General features: G+C 42.2%; 1 protein-coding gene across 1 annotated transcript in view; it reads left to right on the forward strand.

The window, feature by feature from the left end:
• vwa5b1 (von Willebrand factor A domain containing 5B1) overlaps positions 1-26,189 on the forward strand; it is a 207,043-nt gene that overhangs the window by 149,661 nt on the left and 31,193 nt on the right. Inside the window, exons 17-18 of the mRNA XM_048614851.1 lie at positions 5,593-5,730; positions 16,525-16,662. Of these exons, the coding sequence (XP_048470808.1) occupies positions 5,593-5,730; positions 16,525-16,662 (276 nt within the window). The remainder of the gene's footprint in view (positions 1-5,592; positions 5,731-16,524; positions 16,663-26,189) is intronic.

Genomic DNA, 26,189 nt, shown 5'->3' on the forward strand with positions numbered 1-26,189 from the left:
AGTTAGAGGAACAGGTATGTAGGCAGATCGTGGAAAAAAGTAAAAACAATGCGTTGTTCCAGTGTGTGATTTTAACTTCCATAATTTTTTTCTGAGACTTTGTTCCAGTGGCTTAGGTGGGGCAGAATTTGTGGTGGGGAAGGGGCCATATTAGAGTTTATGTTGGGGAACAAGCCTGGCCATGTAATCGGAGTTTCACTCAGGGAGCATTTTGGGAACAGTGATCATAATTCTGTAAATTATGGATTAGGATAAGACTGGTTCTCACGGGAAAGTGCTAATTTGGGGTAAGGCCAATAACAACAGTAGTAAGCAAGAACTGAAATAATTGGATTGGGGGGCCAGCTGTTTGAGGGTAAATCCACATCCGACATGTGGGAGTCTTTTAAAGGCTGTTTGATCAGAGTTCAGGACCAGCACGTTCCTGTGAAGATAAAAGATCAGAATGGCAAGATTCTTGAACTCTAGATGTCAAAGAGATATTGAAAGGTTAGTTAAATAGAAAAATGAAGCAAATTTAAGGCTTAGGAAACTGAAATCAGACACGGCCCTTGAGGTATATAAAGGAAGAACAAAAGAAATTAGAAGGGTGAGATGGGGCTGTGAAATGTACTTGGCAGGTAGGATTAAGGAGAATCCCAGGCATTTTACACATATATTAAGAACAAGAGGGTAATTAGGGAAAAAGTAGGTCTAACCAGGGACAAAGGAGGGAGTTTATGTTTGGAGCCAGTGGAAATGGGTGAGAGCCTTAATGAGTACTTTGTGTCAATATTTACCAAGGAGAAGTATATGGTCGATGGTAAGGTTAGGGAAGGGTATGTTGATATTCTGGGCATTCAATATTAAGAAGGGAGATATATTGGGTGTCTTGAAAAGCATTAAAGTAGATAAGTCCACAAGGCCTGATGCGATCCATCCCAGGATACTGGGAGAGGAAAGGGAGTAAAATGGGACATTGACAGAGATCATTGCATCCTCTTTAGCCACAGGCGAGGTCCCAGAAGACTGGAGAATAGCTAATGTTGTTCCTTTGTTTAAGAAGGGTAACAGGGGTAATGATGGAAATTATAGACCAGTGAGCCTTACATCAGTGACAGAGAAGTCATTGGAGAAGATTCTTATGGATGGGATTTTCTTGCATTTGAAGAAGAATGGACTTTTTACAGATAATCAGCATTGAGAGGCATAGATAGAGTGGATAGTCAATAGTCATTTCTGTCCTGGGAAAAAGTCTCTATGAGGGGGCGTAATTTTAAGGTGGTTGGAGGAAGGTATAGGGGAGATGTCAGAGGTAGGTTCTTTACACAGCGAGTGGTAGGCATGTGGAATGCACTGCCAGCAGTGGTAGTGGAGTCAGATACTTTAGAGACTTTTAAGCGACTCTTGGATAGGCACATGGAGGATAGTAAAATGTAGGGTATGCAGGGTAGATTGATCTTAGCAGGATAATAGGTTGGCACAACATTGTGGGCCGAAGGGCCTGTACTATGCTGTGTTTTCTGTGGGGAGAGGTCTTGTCTCACAAACTTGAATGAGTTTTTTGAAGAAGTGACAAAGATGATTAATGAGGGTAGGGTGGTGATGTTGTCTACATGGACTTTACTAAAGCATTTGACAAGGTCCCTCATGATAGGCTCATCCAGAAGATTAAGTCACATGGTGAGTTGGCAAGTTAGACACAAAATTGGCTTGGTCATAGAAGTCAGAGGGTAGTTGTGGAGGGGTGTTTTTCTGACTGGAGGTCTCTGACCAGTGGTGGTCCGCAAGGATCAGTGCTGGGACACTGTTGTTTGCAATATATATAAACGATTTGGATGAAAATGTCAGTGGTCTGATTAGTAAGTTTGTAGATGGCATGAAAATTGGTGGAGTTGTGGATATTAAGGAAAGATATCAAAGGATGCAACAAGATATAGATCAGCTGGAAAGTTGGGCGGAGAAATGACAGATAGAGTTTAATCCAGACAAGAGTGAGATGATACATTTTGGGAGGTCAAATGCAAGAAGAAAGTATACAGTAAATGGCAGACCCTTAGAAATATCGATATACAGAGGTATCTTGGAGTCCAAGTCCTTGAAAGTGGCAACACAAGTGGATAAGGTGGTAAAGAAGGCATACAGCATGTTTGCCTTCGTTGGTTGGGGCATTGAGTATAAAAGTTGGCAAGTCAAGATGCAACCATATAAGACTTTGGGCAGTCCGCTGGAGTACTGTGTGCAGTTCTGTTTGCTGCACTACAGGAAGGATGTGGAGGCTTTGGAAAGGGTGCATGAAACAGCAGCAGAAATGCCAATGCTGGCCACACGCTTCCTCTTAGCAAGAGAGTGAAGTTACTTCAGGGTCTGACTCCGAGCTGACTGGCCACAGTCAGAGTACTGTGCATATGTAAATAAAGGGTGACTTGGTGACAGGATACTGCTCTCAGTGCAAAAGAAGTTTACCAGGATGTTACCTCATTGGAATGTATTAACCACAAGGAGAGGTTGGACAAACTTGAATTGTTTTTTCTGGAGCGTTGGAGGCTGAGGGGTGACCTGATGGAAAAATATAAAGTTATGAGAAGTATGGATCAAGTGGATATTCAGAGTCTTTTTTCCCAGGGTGGAAATGTTAAATACTAGGGAGCATATGTTTACAGTGAGAGGGGAAAAGTTTAAAGGGATGTGAAAGGAAAGATTTTACACAGAGAGTGGTAGGTGTCTAGAATGTGCTGCCAAGGGAGGTGGTGGAAGCAGATATGATACCAATGTTTAAGAGACACTTAGAAACATGAACAGGCAGGGAATAGAGGGATATGGGCCATGTGCAGGCAGATGGGATGAGTTTACAGTAGCATCATAGTTTGCATAGACATGTTGGGTCAAACGGCCTGTTCCAGTGCTGTACTGTTCTATGTTCTAATTATAAGAACATCTATTTTGGTATTATTTCTGAATCCAACAATCTTTGTTGAACTATAAAACATGAAATAAAAATAGAAAGTTTGAGAAAACTCAGCCACTGTCTCGCAGCATCTGTGGTTTCAGCTCAGAAGAAGCTTCATATTAGACACAAAACATTAACTCTGATTCCTTTTCACAGTCTTCAGATTTCCACTTCCTCTGGTATTTTGCTTTTGTTACAAATAATTGTAAATCTAATTTGCTGAGCCATTTCCTTTCATAGTTAGTTGGAGGTTTTCTAGGCTGGGAATATTGTTTAAAAGATTTTATTAAATGACACGTATCATAGCAGTCCTCATGTTTGTAATTCAGGTGGTCTTTGATTGAAATTCCAGGGCATTCTTTTATGGCTAGTGACTTTTGATAAGGCCCTTCATAAGAGGTTAGTGGGCGCAGTTAAAGCACACAGGATTGAGGTAAGATTTTGACATGGGTCAAGAATTGGTTGACAGACAGGAAGCAGAGTGTGGGAATAATTGGCTCATTTTCCAGGTGGCAGGCAGTGATACCACAAGGATCAGTGCATGAGCCACAGCTATTCACAACATGTGTAAATGAGCTGGATAATGAAATCCAATGTAACATTTCAAAGTTTGCCTATGTCACAAAACTGAGAAGGGTTATAAATTGTGAGAAGGAGGCAAGGACGCTTCAAGATTATTTAGACAAATTGAGTGTGAGTGGACAAACATACTGAAGGTGTTGTCCAATGTGGATAAATGTGAAGTTATACAGTTCAGTGTGAAAAATAGAAAGGAAGGGTGTTACTTAAATGGTGATATATTGGTAAGTGTGCATGTACAAAGGAATCTGGGTGGCCTTGTCAGAGCCAAACAGTCATAGAGATGTACAGCACGGAAACAGTCCAACTTCAGTCCAACCTGTCCATGCCAACCAGATATCCTAAATTAATCTAGTTCCATTTGCCAGCATTTGGCCTGTATCCCTCCAACCTTGCCTATTCATGTACCATCCAGATGCCTTTTTAAATGTTGTAACTGTACCAACCTCCAACGGTTCCTCTGACAGTTCATTCCATGCACACACCATCCTCTGCACGAAAAAGTTGCCCCAGGCCCCTTTTAAATCTTTCCCCTCTTACCTTAAACCTGTACCTCTAGTTTTGAACTCCCCTACCCTGGGGAAATGACCTTGACTATTCATCCTATCCATGCTCCTCATGATTTTATAAACATCTATAAGGTCACTTCTCAGCCTCCAAGGAAAACAGCCCCAGCCTATTCAGCCTCTCCCTATAGCTCAAACTCTCCAATCCTGGCAACATCCTTGTAAATCCTTTCTGAATCCTTTCAAGTTTAACAACATCTTTCCTATAGCAGGGAGACCACAAAAGAACGCAATATTCCAAAACTAGCCTAACCAATGTCCTGTACAGCTGCAACATGACCTATACTCAATGCACTGACCAATGAAGGCAAACATACCAAATGCCTTTTTGTACACCAGTCAAGGAAAGTAGACAAGTAGATGCAGCAAGCAGTTAGGAAGGCAAATTGTATATTGGTCTTTATTGCAAGAGGATTTGAGTTTCAAGGTAGGGATGTCTTACTGCAGTTATATAGAGCCTTTGTGAGACCATACCTGGAGCATTGTGTGCACGTTTACTTTCCCTACCTGAGAAAGGATAAACTTACCAGAGACAGAGTCCACTGGAGATCCATTAGGCAGATTCTGGGGATGGCAGGAATGTCCCAAGAAGAGAGATTAGTTTGATTGGGCTTCTCTTCACTAAAGTTTACCAGGCAGCTGAGCTAATTGAAGCATGTAAAATGCTAATGTGGCTTATCACATTTGCAGGGGGGCATGTTTTCCCTGGGTGGGGAATCTAAAACTGGGGGCAGTTTAAATTTGGACTGAGATGAAGCAAGATTTCTTCACTCAAGGGGCAGTGAAACTGTGGAATTCTTTGCCACAGAAAGCTGTTGAGGCCAAGTCACTGAATATATTCAAGATAAGGGATAGGTATATTTCTAGACTTTAAAGGCATTAAGGGGTACGGGTGAGAAAGGAATATGGCATTGAGATAGAGGTTCTGCCGTGATCATATTAAGTCATGGAGCAAACTCAAAGGGCCAAATGGACTACTTCTATTCCTATTTTCTATGTATAGTTTCCTATGGCTTTATCTGAGCCAAGCCAACAGAAGGGAGAACTTAGCAACATGGCTATTCCACATTATCACAGCACTTTTTAAAAGCAATTGTTATTACATACCTCTGGAGCAAGTAGGACTAGAACCTAGGCTTCCTACCTCAGAGCTAGGGACACTGTCACTGCACCACAAAAATCCTCTTGCCACACTTTTGTTTTATATCCAGGAGTGCTTTTACATACAACTGAACAGTTTTTGCAACACTTTATTGATTAATTGATCCAAAGCTGAACTTAATTGCCAACCTCTATTTGTTTAGTAACTGGATAGGATGTGTCATTTTCTGTTGCCCAATTGTAAGGAATTGTATACAGACTGAAATACTATTCCCATAATATTTATCATGCCAAACCTGCCGTAATCTCTATGTTTAACTAAATTGTCATAGTTTTTTCTCTACAATGATCTTACCAATACTGAACTTAAATAGTCAGAAAACCAGTACACACATTTATTTTGTCTTTTGTTTGCAGGTTCTGGAAGGAGATACCAGCTGAATGCAATTCACACCAGCAAGGCATGCAATATCATTAGCAAGTACACAGCTTTTGTACCAATGTATCTCAACAACAATGAATATCTGCCAAGTATTATAGCATATTCAAACACAGGTACTGTTGACATGTGAGCTACTTGATTTAATATCAATCAAATCCTGAATCTTGGACAATACGACAATAAAATGTCAGCATTCTATATCCCTTATACAAGTCCCTTTTCCCTCAGGTCAGATGGACATTTACATCCCTGTACTTTCTTATTTAGCCAGGTTAGTGTTGGCATTCCTTTATCAGTGAAGAATCTGTATCATTGGCAATAGATTCATGCGCTGACTACATGAATACTGAAAAAATGAAAGCTTCAGTTTATAAAAGATAGAACAAAGAGATCTGTCAATCTTGGGTGGAACAAAATTGTCAACCTGTTGAAAGCTGTCAATAGTTCATTTGGAGTGTAGGGTCTGCTCTTGGCTATGTTGAGATTTTCAGAAGCAGCAGATAGAATAATAGTATAGTAATCCATCAAAAGCAATTAATATTCAACCTTTACTCAAATGTTATTGAAGAGATGCTAAAAGCTGAGCAAATATTGAATAATTCTTCATTACAACAAGATGCAGTTGCTGGATTTATTCAGAAAATCACCACTAGAATTAATTCATTTTATGCACAATAGGTTCAGTGTTGTTAGATGATTGTCAAATTAGGCAGTGCAGACTATTACTTTTTCTTTCTGTTTAATGGTGAAATGTTGCTAAAAAAAAGGACAAAGGTTGAAGCTTTTAGTTTTGCACTCATCAGGACTAGTTTTTTAGGGAAGGGTTTGGCAGACATCACTTTGCCCCACCCCATGAATATAAATCAGTATGAGCCCACAGAGAGAGAGCCTGGCCCACAACCATACCGTTCTGTGGGCGGCGAAATCAACCCAGATTGGGACTTCTGCTCCTCACGGGCCAAAAAGCTTACCCGTGTGGAGATGCTGACCAATTTGATTGGTTGGCAACTCTAACAATCCTGGCAGTGCAGAGCTCAGTCATTGGCACTGCTGGTTCTGAAGGATTTATGTGCATTGGAAGAGTATGGCCTAATTAGGGACAGTCAGTGTGGTTTCGTATGGGGAAGGTCATATCTTACTAACTTGACTGAATTTTTCAAGGACGTGACAAAGGTGATTGATGAGGGTAGAGCAGTGGATGCTGTTTACATGGATTTTAGTAAGGCTTTTGACAAAGTCCCTCAGGGTAAGCTCATCCAGAAGTTTAAGGTGCATGGGATCCACGGTGACTTTGCCACATGGATTCAGAATTGACATGCCCACAGAAGCCAGAGGGTAATGGTGGAAGGGTGTTTTTCAGGCTGGGGGTACATGACTAGTGGCGTTCTCGAGGATCTGTACTAGGATCTTGCTGTTTGTGATATATATAAATGACTTAGATGGGTAGGTTAGTAAGTTTGCAGATGATACAAAGATCAGTGGAGTTGTGGATAGTGTAGAAGGTTGTCAAAGGATATATTGGGATATAGATCAGTTGCAGATATGGGCAGAGAAATGGCAATATGGAGTTTAATCCAGGCAAGTGTGAGGTGCTACACGTTGGGAGGTCGAATGTTAAGGCAAAGTATACAGTTAATGGCTGGACTCTGAACAGCATTGAAGTACAGAGAGATCTTGGGGTTTAAGTCCATAGCTCCCTGAAAGTGCCACACAAGTTGATAGGGCAGTAAAGAAAGCGCATGAAATGCTTGCCTTTATTGGTCAGGGAATTGAGTACAAGAGTCAGGATGTCATGTTGCAGCTTTATAAGACTTTTGTTAGGCCACCTTTAGAGTATTGCATTCAGTTCTGGTCACCCCTTTACAGGAAGGATGTGGAGGCTTTGGAGAGGGTGCGGAAGAGGTTTACCAGGATACTGCCTGGATTAGAGGGGATGAGCTATAAGAAGACACTAGAAAAACTTAGGCTGTTTTCTCTTGAGCAGTGCAGGCTGAGGGGAGAATTAATAGAAGTCTATAAAATTATGAGATGCATCGATAGGGTTGATGATCAGAATATTTTTCCCAGAGTTTAAATATTTAATACTAGGGGGCATGCATTTAAGGTTGGGGGGGAAATTCAAAGGAGATATGAGGGGCAAGATTTTTATACAGAGAGTGGTAGGAGTTTGGAACACACTGCTAGGATGTTGGTGAAGGCAAATACAATAGGGACATTTTAAAGCACTTTTAGATAAGCACATGAATATGCGAGGAATGGAGGAATATGAACCAATGGCAGGCAGAAGGGATGTTTCATTTGGCATCGTGTTCAGCATAGCATCATGGGCTGAAGGGCCTGTTCCTGTGCAGTACAGTTCTATGTTATGTTCTGTGTTCTATGCTTTTGCCATTTTGTCTGGCTGCCCTCTGTCTGGCAATCCTCTGTCTCTCTGTCCACATGGTGAGCCCCTGTAAAAGAGGGTGAGCTCCAGGGTGGATGGGCAGGTGATGAGCTCAGGACCCAACATATTTTATAAGCCAACCCTAACCAGGGCAGGTGATGGCGCAATGGTATTATCACTGGATTGTTCATCCAGAAATCCAGATAATGTTCTGGGGACCTGGGTTCAAATCCCGCCATGGCAGATGGTGGAATTTGAATTCAATAAATATCTGGAATTAAGAATCTAATGATGACCATGAATCCATTGTCAATTGTTGAACCCATCTGGTTCACTAATGTCCTTTAGGGAAGGAAACTGCCATCCTTACCTGGTCTGGCCTACATGTGACCCCAGACCCACAGCAATGTGGTTGACTCTTAATGACAATAAATGCTGCCTAGCCAGCGACATCTTCATCCCGTGAATGAATGAAAAATCACCTGGTGGGTTATGTAATATTCAGGGTCATGCCTCTTTTCACCACTGTTTATGTTCTCTATCAAGCAAGTATTTTATTCATGATTAATATTTCCAAGTGTGTCATCTGTAACCTCTTCCTCCTCTTCATATCTTCATTGTCTTTAAGTCAAAATTCAACTAAACTGAGAGTCATAGAGGTCACAGCACAGAAAAAGACCCTTCGGCCCATTGAGTCTGTGATGGTCAAAAACAGCAACACTTGGAAAGGAAGGCATTGATGAAGCATAGCCATCACAGAATTGTTTGAGGGTGATCCTTTCTGACTAATTAAATTGAGTTTTTTTGAAAAGATGATGAAATATATTGATAAAGGTAATGTAGTTGATGTGGATTAGATAGACTTATGTAAGGCCTTTGAAAAGGTCCTATAGGTACCTATCCAAATGCTTTTTAAATGTTGCTATTGTACCTGCCTCAACCAGTTTCTCTGGCAGCCCATTCCATGTACACTCCACTCTCTGCGTGAAGAAGTTGCCCCTCAGGTCCTTCTTAAATCTTTCCCCTCTCACCCTAACCCGTGCCCTCCGGTTTTCAATTCCCCATCCCTGGGACAAAGACTATATGCATTCATCTTATCTATGCCCCTCATGATTTTATACACCTCAATAATAACCCCTCATTCTCCTATGTTCCTAAGAACAAAGTCCTATCCTGGCCAACCTCTCCCTATAACTTAGGTCTAATAGTCTTGGCAACATCCTCGTAAATCTTCTTTGCATATTTTCCAGTTTATCTATGTCTTTCCTATAACAGGGTCACCAAAACTGTACACAATACTTTAAGTGCGGCGTAACCAACAACTTATAACTGTAACATAATGTCCCATGTCCTATACTCAATGCCTTTACCGATGAAGGCCAGTGTGCTAAATGCCTTCTTCACCGCCCTGTCTCCCTGTGACACCACTTTCAACGAATTACAAACTTGTACTCCTTGGTTCCTCTGTTCCACAACACTCCTCAGGACCTTACTATTTACTGTAGAAGTCCTATCTTGGTTTGACTTTTCAAAGTGCAACACCTCATACTTGTCTGTATTGAATTGCATTTACCAATCTTCAGGCCACTTCCCCATCTGTGTAAGTTTCGATAACCTTCCTTGCTATCAACATTACCTTCTAATTTTGCGTCATCTACAAACTTACTAATCATGCCTTGTACATTCACATCCAGATCATTTATGTGAACAACAAATAACAAAGGCCCCAGCATCGCCCCTGTGACACACCACTAGTCATAAACAACCATTAATCATCACCGTCCGCTTCCTCCCATTGAGCCAATTTTGAATTTGTTTAGCTAGCTGTCCCTGGATCCCATGCAACCTAACCTTCATGAATAGCCTGCTGTGAGGCACCTTGTTAAAGGCCTAACTAAAGTCCGTATATGGTCGGAAATCTAACAGCACCAGGATATAATCCAACAGGTTTATTTGAAAACACAAGCTTTCGGAGCATAGCCCTGTCATCAGGTGAAGTGAGAAAGAAGCACACAGAACACAGACTTTATAAGTAAAAGATCAAAGGATCACACAACTGATGAGGATATATTAAACAAACCTGAGATTCTGCTAAATCGTTAATCAGTTAGAAAGTTTTAATTGATTAAAGTCCATATAGACATTATCCTCATCTATCCTTTTGGTTACCTCTTCAAAAAATTCTAAAAGATTTGTCAGACATGACGCCCTGCTCAGAAATCCATGCTGACTGTCCCTAATCAGACCTTGACTATCCAAATGTTGGTTGATCCTGTCCCTCAGTATCCTCTCCAATAACTTGCCTAACACTGAAGTCAGGCTCACTGGCCTGTAGTTCCCTGGCTTGTCTTTGCTACCTTTCTTAAACAATGGAACAACATTGGCCACCTTCCAGTCTTCCAGAAATTAACCAGTGGCTAAAGATGAAGCAAAAATCTCTGCCAGTACCTCTGCAATTTCTTCCCTAGCTTGATCAGGTCCAGGAGATTTATCTGCCTTAATGTGCTTTACAGCTACAAACATTTCCTCTCTGGTAAGATGTTTGCGGTCCAAAACATCCCCAGTTGTTTCCCTTATTTCCTTAGCATCCATGATTCTCTCCTCAGTAAACACAGAGGAGAAATATTCATTAAAAATCTCCCCCCATCTCCTGTGGCTCCACAAATAGACAGCCATGCTGCACTTTAAGGGGGTTTATTCTCTCCCTGGCCACCCTTTTACTGTTAGTGTAGCTATAGAACCTCTTGGGGTTATCTTTAACCTTATCTGCCAAATCCATCTCATACCCTCTTTTTGATCTTCTGATTTCCCTCTTAATTGTGCTGCTACACTTTTTATAGTCGTCTAGTGATTCACTTGAACCCGATAGCTTAAACCCAATGTATGCTTTATTATTTTTTCCTGACGAGAGCCTCAATATATACTGTCCTGGACTCTTGATATCACACTTTTAAAAGCCTCCCATTTGCCAGATGTTCTTTTTCCTTCAAACAGACTCACCCAATCAACCTCTGTTAGATCCTGCTAAATGGCCCCAACATTAGCTCTAGTTTATCACCTTAACCTGTGCACTTGTTCTATCTTTTTCCATAACTATGTTAAACCTAACAAAATTATGGTCACTGGACATTTCAGTCACTTGCCTAAACTCGTTTCCTAAGAAGAGTTCCAGTGTTGCAATCTCCCGACTAGGTCCTCTATGTATTGATCTAGGAAACTTTTATGGACATATTTGACAAATTCCACCCCGTGCGGGCCTTTTACACTCTGGGTGGCCCAGTCAATACAGGGGAAATTAAAATCTCCAACTAATACTACTGTATTATTCCTACAGGTATCTGCAATCTCTCTATATATCTGCTCCTCTAATACCAGCTGGCTATTTGTGAGTCTATAATACAGTCCCAACAGAGTGACCATCCCCTCTTGTTTCTGAGTTTTAACCAAATGGCCTCATTTGATGACCCCTTAAGAATATCCTCTCTAAGCACTATTGTTATGTCCTCCCTTATCGAAAGAGCAACTCCCTCTCCTCGCTTACTTGTACTTCTGTCACACCCATAGCTTCTGTATCCAAGAACATTGAGCCGACTTTCTCTCAGCCATGTTTCTGTTATGGCTATAATATCCCTGTCCCCAGAGCCAATCCATGCTCTGAGCTCGTCTGCCTTACCAGTCAGGCCTAGTGCGTTGAAATAAATGCACTTTAAACCAGAAGCCTTTCCCCTCCCTTTACTGTACCTCTGGCTATCCTGAATAGTAAAATTGTTCTCGATGGCTAATATATTTTCCCAACTTCTCAGTGACCCCTCTCTTATTCAGTCACACATCCCCCTGTAAAACTAGTTTAAACCCTCTTGGGTAAGACTAGCAAATCTCCCTGTGAGGATATTGGACCCCTTCCAGTTCAAGTGCAACGTGTCCCTCTTGTACAGGTCACTTCTACCTCAGAAGAGATCTCAATGATCCAAGATCTGAAAACTCTGTCCCCTACACCAGCTCCTCAGCCGTGCATTCATCTGGCCTATCTTTCTATTTCTATCCTCACTGGTGCGTGACACTGGGAATATTTCAGAGATCATTACCCTTTGAGGTCTTGGTTTCTAACTTCTTACCTAACTCCCTTTTCTCGTTTTGCAGGACCCCATCCCTTTGTCTACCCATGTCATGTGATGTGCACAATGACCTCTGGCTGTTCACCCTCCCCTTTCAGAATGTTCTGCAACCACTCAGAGACTTCCTTGACCTTGGCACCTGGGAGGCAATACACCATCCTGGTGTCTCTTCTGCAGCCACAGAATCTCCAGTCTGTCCCCCTGACAACTGAGTCTCCTATCACTATCGCTCTGTCTGACTTTCCCTCTGAGCCTCAGAGCCGGTCACAGTGCCACTGATCTGACTGCTGCTGCTAGCCCCTGAAAGGTCACATGCCCCAACAGTAGCCAGAGTGGTATACCTGTTATTGAGAGGAATGGCCACAGGGGGACCCTGCACTATCTGCCTTCTCCCTTTACCTCTTCTGGTGGTCACCCAGCTACCTGCAGCCTGCACCTTAGGAGTGACCACTTCACGATAGCACTTGTCAATGATGTTCTCTGCATCCCGGATGATCCTGAGTGCATCCAGCTCCAGCTCCCATCCCCTAACACAGTCTGTGGAGGATGGTTTTTTGTGATTGGAAGCCTGTGACCAGCAGTGTACCACAGGAATCCTGTGCTGGGGCCCTTGCTGTTTGTTCTGTACATTAATGACATGGGTGTTAATGTAGAAGGTATAATTAGTAAGTTTGTAGGTGACACAAAAATTGGTGGTGTTGATGAAAGTGAGGAGGATGATCCCAGACTACAGTCTGATGTTCATCAGCTAGCAGATGGAATTTAATCCTGATAATTGCAAGCTGATATATTTTAAGAGGTCTAATAAGGGAAAAGTACACACAGTGCATGGTCAGTCCTTTGGGAGTACTGAGGAACAAAGGGGCCTTGTTGTGCAAGTCCATAAATCCCTGAAGGTGTCAGCGCACATAGACAGGGTGGTGAAACATGCTTGCCTCCATTAGCCGGAGCATAGAATATAGGAGCAGGGAAGTCTTGTTGCAAACTTATAAAACTTTGATTAAGCCACAGATGGAGTACTGTGTGCAATGCTGGTTGGAAGAACATGATTGCACTGGAGAGGGTGTGGAGGAGATTCATCAAGATATTGTCCAGGATGAAAACACTGAGTAATGAGAACAGATTGAAATGCTGGTTTTGTTTTCCTTGGAGCAGAGGAGGCTGAGGGGGGATCTGAGTAAGGTATATACAATTATGAGAGGCACAGGCCAAGTAGATTGTGACAATCTTTTCCCCATGGTAGATGTGTCTAAAACCAGAATGCATAAGTTTAAGGTGAGGAGCAAGTTTTTTTTAAAGGAGAACAGGGAAAAAATATTTTTACCTAGAGGCTGTTAGAAATATGGAATACGCTGCACTAGACTGGTTAGTAAGGTTAGATCACATGGAATTCAGGGGGAGCTAGCCAATTGGATACAGCATTGAGACTTGAAGGTAGGAGACAGAGGGTGGTAAAGACCGGAAACCTGTGACAAGCGGTGTGCCACAAGGATCAGTGGTGGGTCCACTGCTTTCTGTCATTTATATAAATGATTTTGTTGTGAACATAGGAAGTATGATTTGTAAGTTTGCGGATGATACCAAAATAGGTGATGTAGTGGATAATGAAGAAGGTTAACTCAAAGAACTATAGGACCTTGATCACTTGGGCCAATGGGCCAAAGAGTGGCAGATGGAGTTTAATTTAGATTAATGTGAGATGTTACATTTTGGTAAGACAAACCACACCAGGACTTACACAGCTAATGGTAAGACCTTGGGTAGTGTTGCCAAACAAAAAGACCTAGGGGTGCAGGTGCATAGTTTCTTCAAAGTGGAGACAGGATGGTGAGGTATTTGGTATGCTTGCCTTTATTGGTCAGAGCAATGAGTAAAGAAGTTAGGACACCATGTTGTGGCTGTACAGGACATTGGTCAGGCCACTTTTAGAATATTGCATTCAATTCTGGTCTCTCTGCTATAGGAAAGACATTGTTAAACTTGAAAGGGTTACGAAAAGATTTACAAGGATGTTTCCAGGGTTGGAGAGTTTGAGCTATAGGGAGAGGCTGAATAAGCTGGGGCTATTTTCCCTGGAGCATTGGAGGCTGAGGAGTGACCTTACAGAAGTTTATAAAATTATGAGAGCATGGATAAGGTGAATAGCCAAGGTGTTTTTCCTAGGGTAGGGGTGTCCAAACCTAGAGGGCATAGTTTTAATGTTAGAGGGGAAAGATTTAAAAGGGACCTGAGGGGTAACTTTTTAACACAGAGGGTGGTGCATGTATGGAACAAGCTGCCAGAGGATGTGGTGGAGGTGGGTACAAGTACAACACTGAAAAGGCATCTGGATGAGTATGTGACTAGGAAGGGTTTAGAGGGATTTGGGCCAAATGCTGGCAAATGGGACTAGGTCAGATTGGATGTCTGGTTGGCACAGATGCATTGGATGGAAGGGTCTGCTTCCATGCTGTATGACTCTATGACTCTATGCTGAGAGGATGGTGGAGGTAGGTACTTTGGCATCATTTAAGAAGCATCTAGATGAACACTTAAAATGCTATAGTAGCCATGGACCAAGTGGGATGAGTTTTGTGTTTGTTGGTTGGTAGAGGCATGGTTGGTCAAAAGACCTGTTCATATGCTGTATGACTCCATGATTCTATGATTATAACTCTATAACCACCTAACTATTCTAATCCTGTGTTCCACAGCCTTGTCTATTTTGGCATTGCAAGTGCATATCTAAACACTACTAAAATGTTTTGAGGGTTTCTGTCTCTACTACCCATACAGGCAGGGAGTTCCAGCTTCCCAGCAGTCTCCTATAAATTTCCTGTCCATTATCTTAAAATTATACCCTCTAGGCATTGACCTCTCCACCAAGGGGAAAGAGGATTCCTCCCATCTACCTTATCTATGACTCTCAAAATTTTATACATCTCAATCATGTTGCCTCCGCTAAAAGAAAACAACTTCTTTTACAATAACTTATGTTACAGGACCTAAAACATGTTTAACTTCTTTTCTTTCAGTCTGTTTCACATATTGTTGTAGCTGTCATTTTGAAATCCAAGATTAATTGATTTTTATTTTATTTTATTTTATAACATCTTCTATCCCACTCAGCTGTAAAAGTCTCAGTACTGTGGCTTTTGTACCTTCAGTGAACTTTCTCAAGGAATTATACACTTTGCACCTTCAAAACAGTACAACAATCCTACCAATGTGACATTTATTGTAGCTATAACTCAGGATTGTGCCTTCAAAAACCAAATAAAATGAAGAGCACCCTCACGCTGGCTCACCATCCTGCTGCTTCAACAGGATCCTGATCTGGAAACTTTGGGATTAATGTTTTCCCATGGATGCAGCAATATAACTCCCAAATGGTACCATATGAATGTAGGGTTTTTTGTCTAAATTCATGGGATATGGGCGTAGTTGGCTGATCTGAAGAAGGTGCTGGTAAGCTACATTCTTGAACCACTGTAGTCTACGTGCTGTAGATAGACCCACAATGCTGTTAGGGAGGGAGCTCTAAGATTTTGACCCAGTGACAGTGATATTTCCAAGTGAGGATGGTGAGTGACTTGGAGGGGAATTTGCAGCAGGTGGTGTTCCCATGTATCTGCTGCCCTTATTCTTCAAGATGGAAGTGGTCATGTGTTTGAATTGTGGTGTCTAAGGATCTTGGGCAAATTCTTGCTGTGCATCTTGTGGATGGTACACACTGCTGTTACTAACTTGTGTCTTGTAGATGGCCGATAGCCTTTGGGGAGTCAAGAGGTGAGTTACTTGCTATTGTATTCTGAGAATCTGGCCTGCTGTTGTAAGCACTATATTTGTACGGAGAATCCAGTTCAGTTTCTGGTCGCTGGCAATCCCCAGGATGTTGATAATGAAGGATTTGGTCATGGTAATGCCATTGAATGTCAAGCAGTGGTGGTTATATTGTCTCTTATTGGAGGTGGTCATTGCCTGACAGTTGTATGATGCAAATGTTATTTGCCACTTTTCAGTCCAAGCCTGGATATTATCCAGCTATTGTTGCATTTGAACATAGTCTGCTACAGTATCTTTGGGAAGAAAGAGCAAAATTGTATGAGGAAGAACTCTGAAACTAGAAGAAGTCAAAACTGAGATAAATCTCTTTGAATAGAAATGACCAACATTTGATAATTTTCTATTTATCCTGTTCTGGACATTAGTGCAGTATTTACTCATAGCTACAGAATAGTATCATATTCCACAGACTGTTCAGCTGCAGTCGTATTTTGCAGCTTAAAACAGGCTTGTTTTTCACTTGGAAGTGGAGATAGACTTTAAATGATTTCCAGTGGATCACTGACTCTTTAGACACGAAATGCTTTCAAATACACTAAATTTGGTGACACTGCTTTGGCCTCATTCTGTCCTAAATCTTTCAGCAGATGGTGGAAAAAAATGGAACAATCAAAAGAAGTCACGCTCTGGAAGCTGCAGGCACAGAGATTACTCTATTGGTCTCGGCCGTTCTCAATCTGAATATGAAGCTGATGGAGTTGACGATGGCTTTTCCACTTTATGTAAGGCACAGAAATATTCATTATTTGTCTATTGTTCAAACAGAGTTAATTAAAATGTTCAATCCATGTTTTAACAGACTTTATTGAAATTGGCAACTTACATAAGCCTTTGAACTTTGGCATTTCTGCTCTGAAATATATTTCCTCAAATCTTTCTCTTCTGATGTTGTCTTCAGTACATGAATTTGTAAATCCTGTTTGTGCAGTGTTATTCCTGTGAAGAGGATTCATAGACTCCTCACAGTGTGGAAGCAGGTCATTCAGCCCATTGAGTCCGTACCAACCCTTCAAAGAGCATGCCCACCCCTACCCTATTCCTGTAACCCTGCATTTCCCATGGTTAATTCACCTAACCTGCGCATCTTTAGACTGTGTTAGGAAACTGAAGCAACCGGAGGAAACCCATGCAGAAATGGGGAGAGCGTGCAAACTCCACACAGACAGTCACCCAAATTTGGAAACAAACCTGGGTCCCTGGCACTGTGAGGCAGCTGTGCTAACCACTGAACCACCATGTTACCCCTAGTCTATTGATGAGTTGCTTCAATCTGTTTCAATCTGTTGGAGCTGTTGATCTCCTGGCTTCACCTATTCATTTTGTCTTGCAAAGTCAAGAGGAATGATTGCATCACATTAATTCAGTTTAATATTCTGGTTATAAACCTTATCAAACTTAAGAAAATGTTCCCTGAATGATCGCGGCCAAAAAAAAACATATTGCAGAGCAGGACTGAACAATCAATTTGTCAGTTAGGTTACCACAAAGATACCAGCTCTATATTGAGAAAAAAAATCAGTCTTGGATTGTTGATTGTGTTGACAAGGTGAGCATAAACTGTCCTGGAGCATGTGTTGGAATGTTGCTTACTTTTGAAAGCTACAGTCTGTGTGGTGAAGGTCATCCAAACTGTTGATAGGGAATTTACATAGTGGTGTTCTCAAACTACAAGACGATTACATTTAAAGCTTTTCATTGGATATGGGTGCGGCTGGCTGGGCCAGCATTTAATGTCCACCTGTTTTTGCCCTGGAGAGGTTGGTGTGTTGTAATCGTGAACCACTACAGTCCTTGAAGTGTAGGTGGACCCACAATGCCATTAACAAGGGAATTCCTAGATTTTCATCCAGTGACAATGTAGAAATGGCAATATATTTCCAAGACAGGATGTTGAGGGGAACTTGCAGATGTGTTCCATATATTTGCTGCCCTTGTCAGAAATGGTCATGGGTTTGGAAGGTGCTGTTGAAGGAGATTTGGTGAGTTAATAATTTGCCTTCAATTCCATGAGCTTCACTTTTAACAAACAGCCTCTTATGAGGGACTATTGTTAAATATCTTCTGGAAGTCCAAATAAGTAACATTTCTCAGAGACATTTCCCTATGTCTTTAGTCACTTTTACAGAAACCTCAATCAGATTCTACAGATGTTATCTAACCTCAGCAATTCGATACTGCCGATTCTATTTCAGAAAGCTGCGTTGTGAAGCATAAAACCAAATCCAATCTCCTCTCATTTGTTTGTATATTTATATATACTGGCACATTACCAACATAAAGCTAAGGCCTGCCATTTCAATTTGTGTTGATTTACAGGGGGATCAGGAGAATGGAAAGTTAGTGCCCGCTATCTGTGTCATCACTGTTCACTGTTCTTTATTTCGAAGGTGATACCTATTCAGAGTTGTGTATTTCTGCTCACTTCCCAACAACGGACTTTAGGCTAGGAGTCCTCAGTTTCACTTTCTCACTCTTTTAAATAGCAGAGTGACATCTACAACGTTCCACTCAAAAGGAACATTTGGAACGGTGATGAGGCAAGATTTAGGATGCATAGGATGGAGAAGGAAACTGCAGGGGCTGGGCACAATTGAAATGTGGAGCTTGTTCAAGGAACAGCTACTGCGTGTCCTTGAGAAGTATGTACCTGTCAGGCAGGGAGGAAGTGGTCGAGCGAGGGAACCCTGGTTTACTAAAGAAGTTGAATCTCTTGTCAAGAGGAGGAAGGAGGCTTATGTAGAGATGAGGCGTGAAGGCTCAGTTAGGGCGCTTGAGAGTTACAAGTTAGCCAGGAAGGACCTAAAGAGAGAGCTAAGAAGATCCAGGAGGGGACGTGAGAAGTCTTTAGCAGGTAGGATCAAGGAAAACCCTAAAGCTTTCTATAGGAATGTCAGGAATAAAAGAATGACTAGAGTAAGATTAGGGCCAGTCAAGGACAGTAGTGGGAAGTTGTGCGTGGAGTCCGAAGAGATAGGAGAGGCGCTAAATGAATATTTTTCGTCAGTATTCACACAGGAAAAAGACAATGTAGTCGAGGAGAATACTGAGATACAGTCTATTAGACTAGACGGGATTGAGGTTCATAAGGAGGAGGTGTTAGCAATTCTGGAAGGTGTGAAAATAGATAAGTCCCCTGGGCCGGATGGGATTTATCCTAGGATTCTCTGGGAAGCTAGAGAGGAGATTGCAGAGCCTTTGGCTTTGATCTTTATGTTGTCATTGTCTTCAGGAATAGTGCCAGAAGACTGGAGACTAGCAAATGTTGTCCCCTTGTTCAAGAAGGGGAGTAGAGACAACCCTGGTAATTATAGACCAGTGAGCCTTACTTCGGTTGTGGGTAAAGTGTTGGAAAGGATTATAAGAGATAGGATTTATAATCATCTAGAAAGGAATAATTTGATTAGGGATAGTCAACACGGTTTTGTGAAGGGTAGGTCGTGCCTCACAAACCTTATTGAGTTCTTTGAGAAGGTGACCAAACAGGTAGATGAGAGTAAAGCGGTTGATGTGGTGTATATGGATTTCAGTAAAGCGTTTGATAAGGTTCCCCATGGTAGGCTATTGCAGAAAATACGGAGGCATGGGATTGAGGGTGATTTAGCGGTTTGGATCAGAAATTGGCTAGCTGTAAGAAAACAGAGGGTGGTGGTTGATGGGAAATGTTCATCCTGGAGTTCAGTTACTAGTGGTGTACCTCAAGGATCTGTTTTGGGACCACTGCTGTTTGTCATTTTTATAAATGACCTGGATGAGGGCGTAGAAGGATGGGTTAGTAAATTTGCGGATGACACCAAAGTCGGTGGAGTTGTGGATAGTGCGGAAGGATGTTGCAGGTTACAGAGGGACATAGATAAGCTGCAGAGCTGGGCTGAGAGGTGGCAAATGGAGTTTAATGCGGAAAAGTGTGAGGTGATTCACTTTGGAAGGAGTAACAGGAATACAGAGTACTGGGCTAATGGTAAGCTTCTTGGTAGTGTGGATGAGCAGAAAGATCTCGGTGTCCATGTGCATAGATCACTGAAAGTTGCCACCCAGGTTGATAGCGTTGTTAAGAAGGCGTACAGTATGTTAGGTTTTATTGGTAGAGGGATTGAGTTTCGGAGCCATGAGGTCATGTTGCAGCTGTACAAAACTCTGGTGCGGCCGCACTTGGAGTATTGCGTACAGTTCTGGTCACCGCATTATAGGAAGGATGTGGAAGCATTGGAAAGGGTGCAGAGGAGATTTACCAGGATGTTGCCTGGTATGGAGGGAAGGTCTTATGAGGAAAGGCTGAGGGTCTTGAGGCTGTTTTCGTTAGAGAGAAGAAGGTTAAGAGGTGACTTGATAGAGACATACAAGATGATCAGAGGATTAGATAGGGTGGACAGTGGGAGCCTTTTTCCTCGGATGGTGATGGCTAGCACGAGGGGACATAGCTTTAAATTGAGGGGTGATAGATATAGGACAGATGTCAGAGGTAGGTTCTTTACTCAGAGAGTAGTAAGGGCGTGGAATGCCCTGCCTGCAAAAGTAGTAGACTCGCCAACTTTAAGGGCATTTAAATGGTCATTGGATAAACATATGGATGATAATGGAATAGTTTAGGTTAGATGGGATTCAGATTGGTTTCACAGGTCAGCGCAACATCGAGGGCCGAAGGGCCTGTACTGCGCTGTAATGTTCTATGTTCTATGTTCTATGTTCTATGGTGGCTCAGTGGTTAGCACTGCTGCCTCATAGCGCTAGGGATCTGGGTTCAATTCCACCCTCAGGTGACTGTTTGTGTGGCATTTACACATTCTCCCTGTGTCTGCATGGGTTTCCTTCGGGCGTTCCGGTTTCCTCCCATAGTCCAAAGATGTGCAGGTTAGGTGGATTGGCCATGCTAAATTGCCCATAGTGTTCCGGGATGTGTAGCTTAGGTGGGTTATAGGGGGAATGGGTCTGGGTGGGACGCTGTGAGGGTCGGTGAGGACCTGTTGGGCTGAAGGGCCTGTTTCTACACTGTAGGGATTCTAAAAAATAAATAGACAGTAGCCAGGAGATGCCTGTACTGCATGGTCAGAGAATGGGTAGTGCCTCCGAGTAACAGCAGAGAGTCCTGGTGTAGTGGGTGAATGAGTCAAACTGAGGCACTGAACACATTTGAGTAAAAGATTCTTGGAGACACAAAAATGTTAAACTTATATTATAAAGATACCTTGCCTTTTGACCTGCTGTGAACCCAATAGTGATCCATTGCATGAACCAGAGTGTTCACATTTGTTGAAATTTCTATTGAATATTGCACCCGCACATTTAGAAGCTCTGAAAGGAGTTTAATTAGATATGAGAATACAAAGGGGAACTCGGCCCTTTGGGCCTGGTCCACCATTCAACATAATTATGGCTGTTTTGACTTTTACCTCAACTCTACATTCCTGCATCTCCCCAATCATCTTTTATGTCCTTGAATGTGAATTAGAGGTGAACAAGTTCCTTGTTTCAACCGCCACCTTCTCTTTCAAAGTTGCAGCATGTCTTTGAGTGACTGGGTCCAGAGATGACCTCTAGGGGCTATGACTTAGAAACTGAAGTCAGGAATACCATAGCAGTAGCATCAGTCAAACCTGTGCTATCTATCCGATTAGTTATTTGCACTGAGTCCTCTTTAGGAGCCAGGGAACAGCCAGAGAGGAAGGATACAGCTGGGAGACAGCCACTTTTCACCGTACATGCAATGAACAGGTTCATTAAGATGCAAGGAAAATGCCACTGGGCCACAAATTGGCCAACTGACTGATTAATTGGATACCTGTGCCTAGCTGATGGGCAGTGCTTACTGCCATTTGCTGCTTTTGGGAAGATGCTGCAACAAAAGAAAGTCCTCTCACAATGTTTCCCACTTTTGTATTAACAGGCCTTTCACAACAACCCTTCTCCCCCAGACCCACATCCTCCTCAAATGTGCCTGTCTCCAGAGGCTGGTAAATTGCACCCCCTGTTTCTGATTCAGTGTTCATTCCAGGGGATGTCAGGCATACTTGCTCTGTGTTGATGGAAAACAGTTATTCATCATATTTTCATTTTTGTATTTTATTTGACAAAATCATGTTTATCTGTTTTCAAGGGGCCTACATTGTACCTGAAAACTATTTTTCCTAAAATAATTATGAAAAATATCCTGTTGATCTTGAGCGCTTCTGCAAGTTTCTTTATTTTTGCAGTTACAGGGATGGAATGGGTCTGGGTGGGATGCTCTTTGGAGGGTCTGTGTCAACTCGATGGGCTGAATGACCTGCTTCCACACTGTAGGAATTCTATGATTTTATGCTCACTATTAGAGTCATATTTATGCACAAAATAAATCAGACAATTTTCTTGTTACTAAATCTAATGTGGCCTTTCCATGAGAAGGAGAAAATTGAAAACTATGTGGGTTATGACAGACTTTGCAATATCTTGATTAAAACTCAATGCAATGTTTCCAAGTTCAAAACCTTCTCTTTTAATATATCATAAGCATGTTGAGAGAAGCGATATGAAACTCATTCACAGGCGTTGACAATACCAATGTACTTTCCTTTAATCAATCAGTTGGCTGTTTAAAGCAAAGACAGGATTGTGAAGTGATACACAAATAGCCAATCCAGCTACTCAGTTTTATTGTTTTAAATGCATCTTGTCTCCATCTGTCAGACTGTAATAGGCAGAGATTCTTGAGTCTTCCAAGGTAAAGGTGACTCACTATCTGCAGTAAGTTTTACAGCTATGAGAGAAAGCAGGTTAGGAGGATTTTGTGGGACATGGGTGCTTCTGTTAAGGCCAGCATTTATTGTCCAACCCTAATTACCCTCAAACTGAGTGGCTTGCTAGGCCATTTCAAAGGGCAATTGAGAGTCAACCACATTAGTGTGCATCTTGAGTCACACATATGCCTGACCGGGTAAGGACAGCAGATTGTAGTAAGGACAGTTGCAGTGCTCTCATTTATCTGCTCCACTTGTCCTTCTAGATGGTAGTGGTTATGGATTTAGAAGGTGTTGTAGATGGTACACAGAGCTGCCATTGAGCATCAATTGGGGAGGGAATAAAACTTTAAGGTTGAAATGCTAATCAAGCAGGTTGTTTTGTCCTGGATGGTTTTGTGTTGGAGCTGCACTCAGCCAAGCAAGATAGAAGTATACCAGTTCATTTTCTGGTCAACAGTAACCCCCAGGGTATTGATGATAGGGGATTCAGTCATGGTAACACCATTGAATGTGAAGGGGCGGTTAGATTGTCTTTTATTCGTGATGGTCATACCTTGGCGTTTGTGTGGCATGAATGTTACCTGCAACTTGTCGGCCCAAACCTGGATATTGTCCATATCTTGTTGCATTTGAACATGGACTGCTTCAGTACCTGAGGAGTCACGAATGATGCTAAAAATTGTGCAATCATCGGTAAACATTCCCACTTCTGACCTTTATGATGGAGGGAAGGTCAGTGATGAAGCAACTGAAGATGGTTGGGCCTTGGACACTACCCTGAGGAACTCCTGCAGAGATGTTCTGGAGCTGAGATGACTGACTTATAACAACCGCAGCCATCTTTGTATTTTGCCGATACTTACCGACTTGCCTAGGTGAGTGCAGCTCCAACAATATTTAAAAAGCTTGACACCATCCAAGACAAATCATTCCCTGCTTGATTGGCACCACAATCATTTAGTCATCATCCTGAGTTGGAAATATGTCGCTGTTCCTTCACTGTCAGTGGGTCCAAATCCTGGCATTCCCTCCCAAAGGGCATTGTAGATCAACCTACAGCACATTAACTACAGCAGTTCAAGGCAGCAGCTCACCACCACCTTCTCAAGGGGCAACTAGGGATAGGCAATAAATGCGGCCCAGCCAGCAACACCCACAAGTGAATGATTTTTAAAAAAAAACCTTCTGTCCATTATTCACATGTTTATATCATGCACCTACAGGTTTTTGCGAACAAGTTACACAGTGTACTTTAAATAGTATAAATTATTTTCATCCATTTGGTCATGTGCAATGCATGTCATTTAACCTAGCTCAGGATAAAACCAGTTTTATATGGAGGATATGATACCAGTAATCATGAAACTGATTGATTGTCACATGGATCAACCTTCATCCTGACCTTCAGTCTGACCTTCATTATTTTCACTGCAGACTAGATGAGTATTTGGATGAGTATTAACAAATAGATTTTTCATTGCAGGACCTCCCTCTGAGCTTATCAGTACCGATTTAACACTCGGTAGATCTGCAGAGTATAAGGAAATCTGATACTTGCCTAGAATTCCATGTGTTACTGTAAGCCTGTGTGATCTGTGGAACTTTCCTGCCTTTACAGAATACTGATGCATAGGTTTCACTAAATCCAGAGCTGCAATTTAAAATAAATTATATGCACATTTGCTTCAAAAACATTCTTCAATGAGAAATCATGCGCTTCAGTCAATCTAGTATATTGCATTCGCTGTTCACAATGTGGTCTCCTCCCAATTGGGGAAACAAAGAGCAGACTGGGTGACCACTTCACAGAACATCTATGTTCTCTCTATAAAAACGACCCCGAGCTTCCAGTTGCCTACCACTTTGACACACCACCCTGCTTCCTGGCCAACATCTCTGCCTCAGGCTTGCTGCAGGGCTCCAGTGAAGCTCAGCATAAGCTAGAAGAACAACACCTCATTTTCTGTTTGGGAACTCTACACTCTTTTGGACTTAATATTGAGTTCAACAATTTTAGGGCTTGAGACCTTCTCCCATGTCCTTACCCCAACCCCTACACACCAGGCCTTGTCATCACTTGAGCAGCCACTAATAGCGCCCATTAACAGCTCTTTGCTCTCCCAGACTGACCTTTACCCACTCCTCTGTCTGTCCAACTGTTTTCTTTCTTTGGGCTCTATCTCCACCTATTTTTTATTCTCCCCCTACCCCAACTCCATCTTCAACATATATATCAACCTTTTCGTAGCTACCATCAGTTCTGAGGATGGGTCGCTGGACCAAAACGTTAATTCTGCTTTCTCTTCACAGATGCTACCAGATTTGTTGAGTTTTCCAGGAATTTCTGTTTTTGTTTCTGATTTCCAACATCCACAGTTCTTTCAGTTTTCTGGTTAAGAAGTGTTTTGTTTAAATGTCAATTTAATTGACTTTATTCCCCTTCTGATGATATATTAATGAAATTATTCTGCCAGCAGTGAATGACAAATAATGTTTCGTAAGAAAGGGACTGTACAAGAATCTATCATGATGTTGAGCAGGGAGTGTTTGGAAAGCCAGTTAATAGGCAATTAGCAAATCTCAAGCACAATGGAATGCTCACTCACAGGACCAGCATTGATTAACCATCCCTAGTTGCCCTTGAGAAGGTGATGGTTGACAGTGATATATTTCCCAGTCAGGATGGTGAGTGACTTGCAGGAGAACTTGCAGGTGGCGACGTTCCCACATATTCGCTGCCCTTGTCCTTCAAAATGTTATTGTCCTGGCTTTGGAAGGTGCGGTCTGAGGATCTTTGATGAATTTTGTTTGTGCATCTTGTAGATGGTACACACTGCTGCAACTGAGCATTGGTGATGGAGGGAGTGAACGTTGAAGTTGGTGGATGGAGTGCCAATTAAGTGAGCTACTTTGTCATGCATGATGTTAAGATTTTCGAGTGTTATTAGAACAGCGCTCCACAGGCAAGTGGGGGAGTATTCCAACACACCCCTGACTGCTGCTTTGTCACTCGTGGACAAGCTTTGGAGAGTAGGAGGTGAGTTAGTTGAAGTAGGATTCCTAGTGTCTGACTCGCTTGTTAGGACACTACATGTAAATGGCTAGTCCGGTTCAGTTTGTCATCAAAGGTAATCTCCAGGATGTTGATAATAGGGGATTCATTGATATTAATGCCATTGACAGTCAAAGCATTTGGTTAGATTGTCTCTTGTAGAAGGTGGTAGTTTCCTGGCATTCCTCTGGTGCAAATGTTGCTTGCTACTTGTCATACAAGCCTGGATATTTTCAAATCTTGTTCCATTTGGACATGGACTGCATCAGTATCTGAGGCATTGCAAATGGTGCTGAACATTGTGCAATTATCAGCAAACATCCCCACTTCTGACCTTATGATGGAGGGAAGGTCACCGATGAAGCAGTTCAAGATGGTTGAGCCGAGGACACTACCCCGAGGAACTCCTGCAGAGATGTCCTGCAGCTGAGATGACTGACCTCCAACAACCACGACCATCATCATTTGTGCCAAGTATGACTCC

The sequence above is a fragment of the Rhincodon typus genome, chromosome 31 (genome assembly GCF_021869965.1).
Source record: "Rhincodon typus isolate 14 chromosome 31, sRhiTyp1.1, whole genome shotgun sequence".
NCBI lineage: Eukaryota > Metazoa > Chordata > Chondrichthyes > Orectolobiformes > Rhincodontidae > Rhincodon > Rhincodon typus.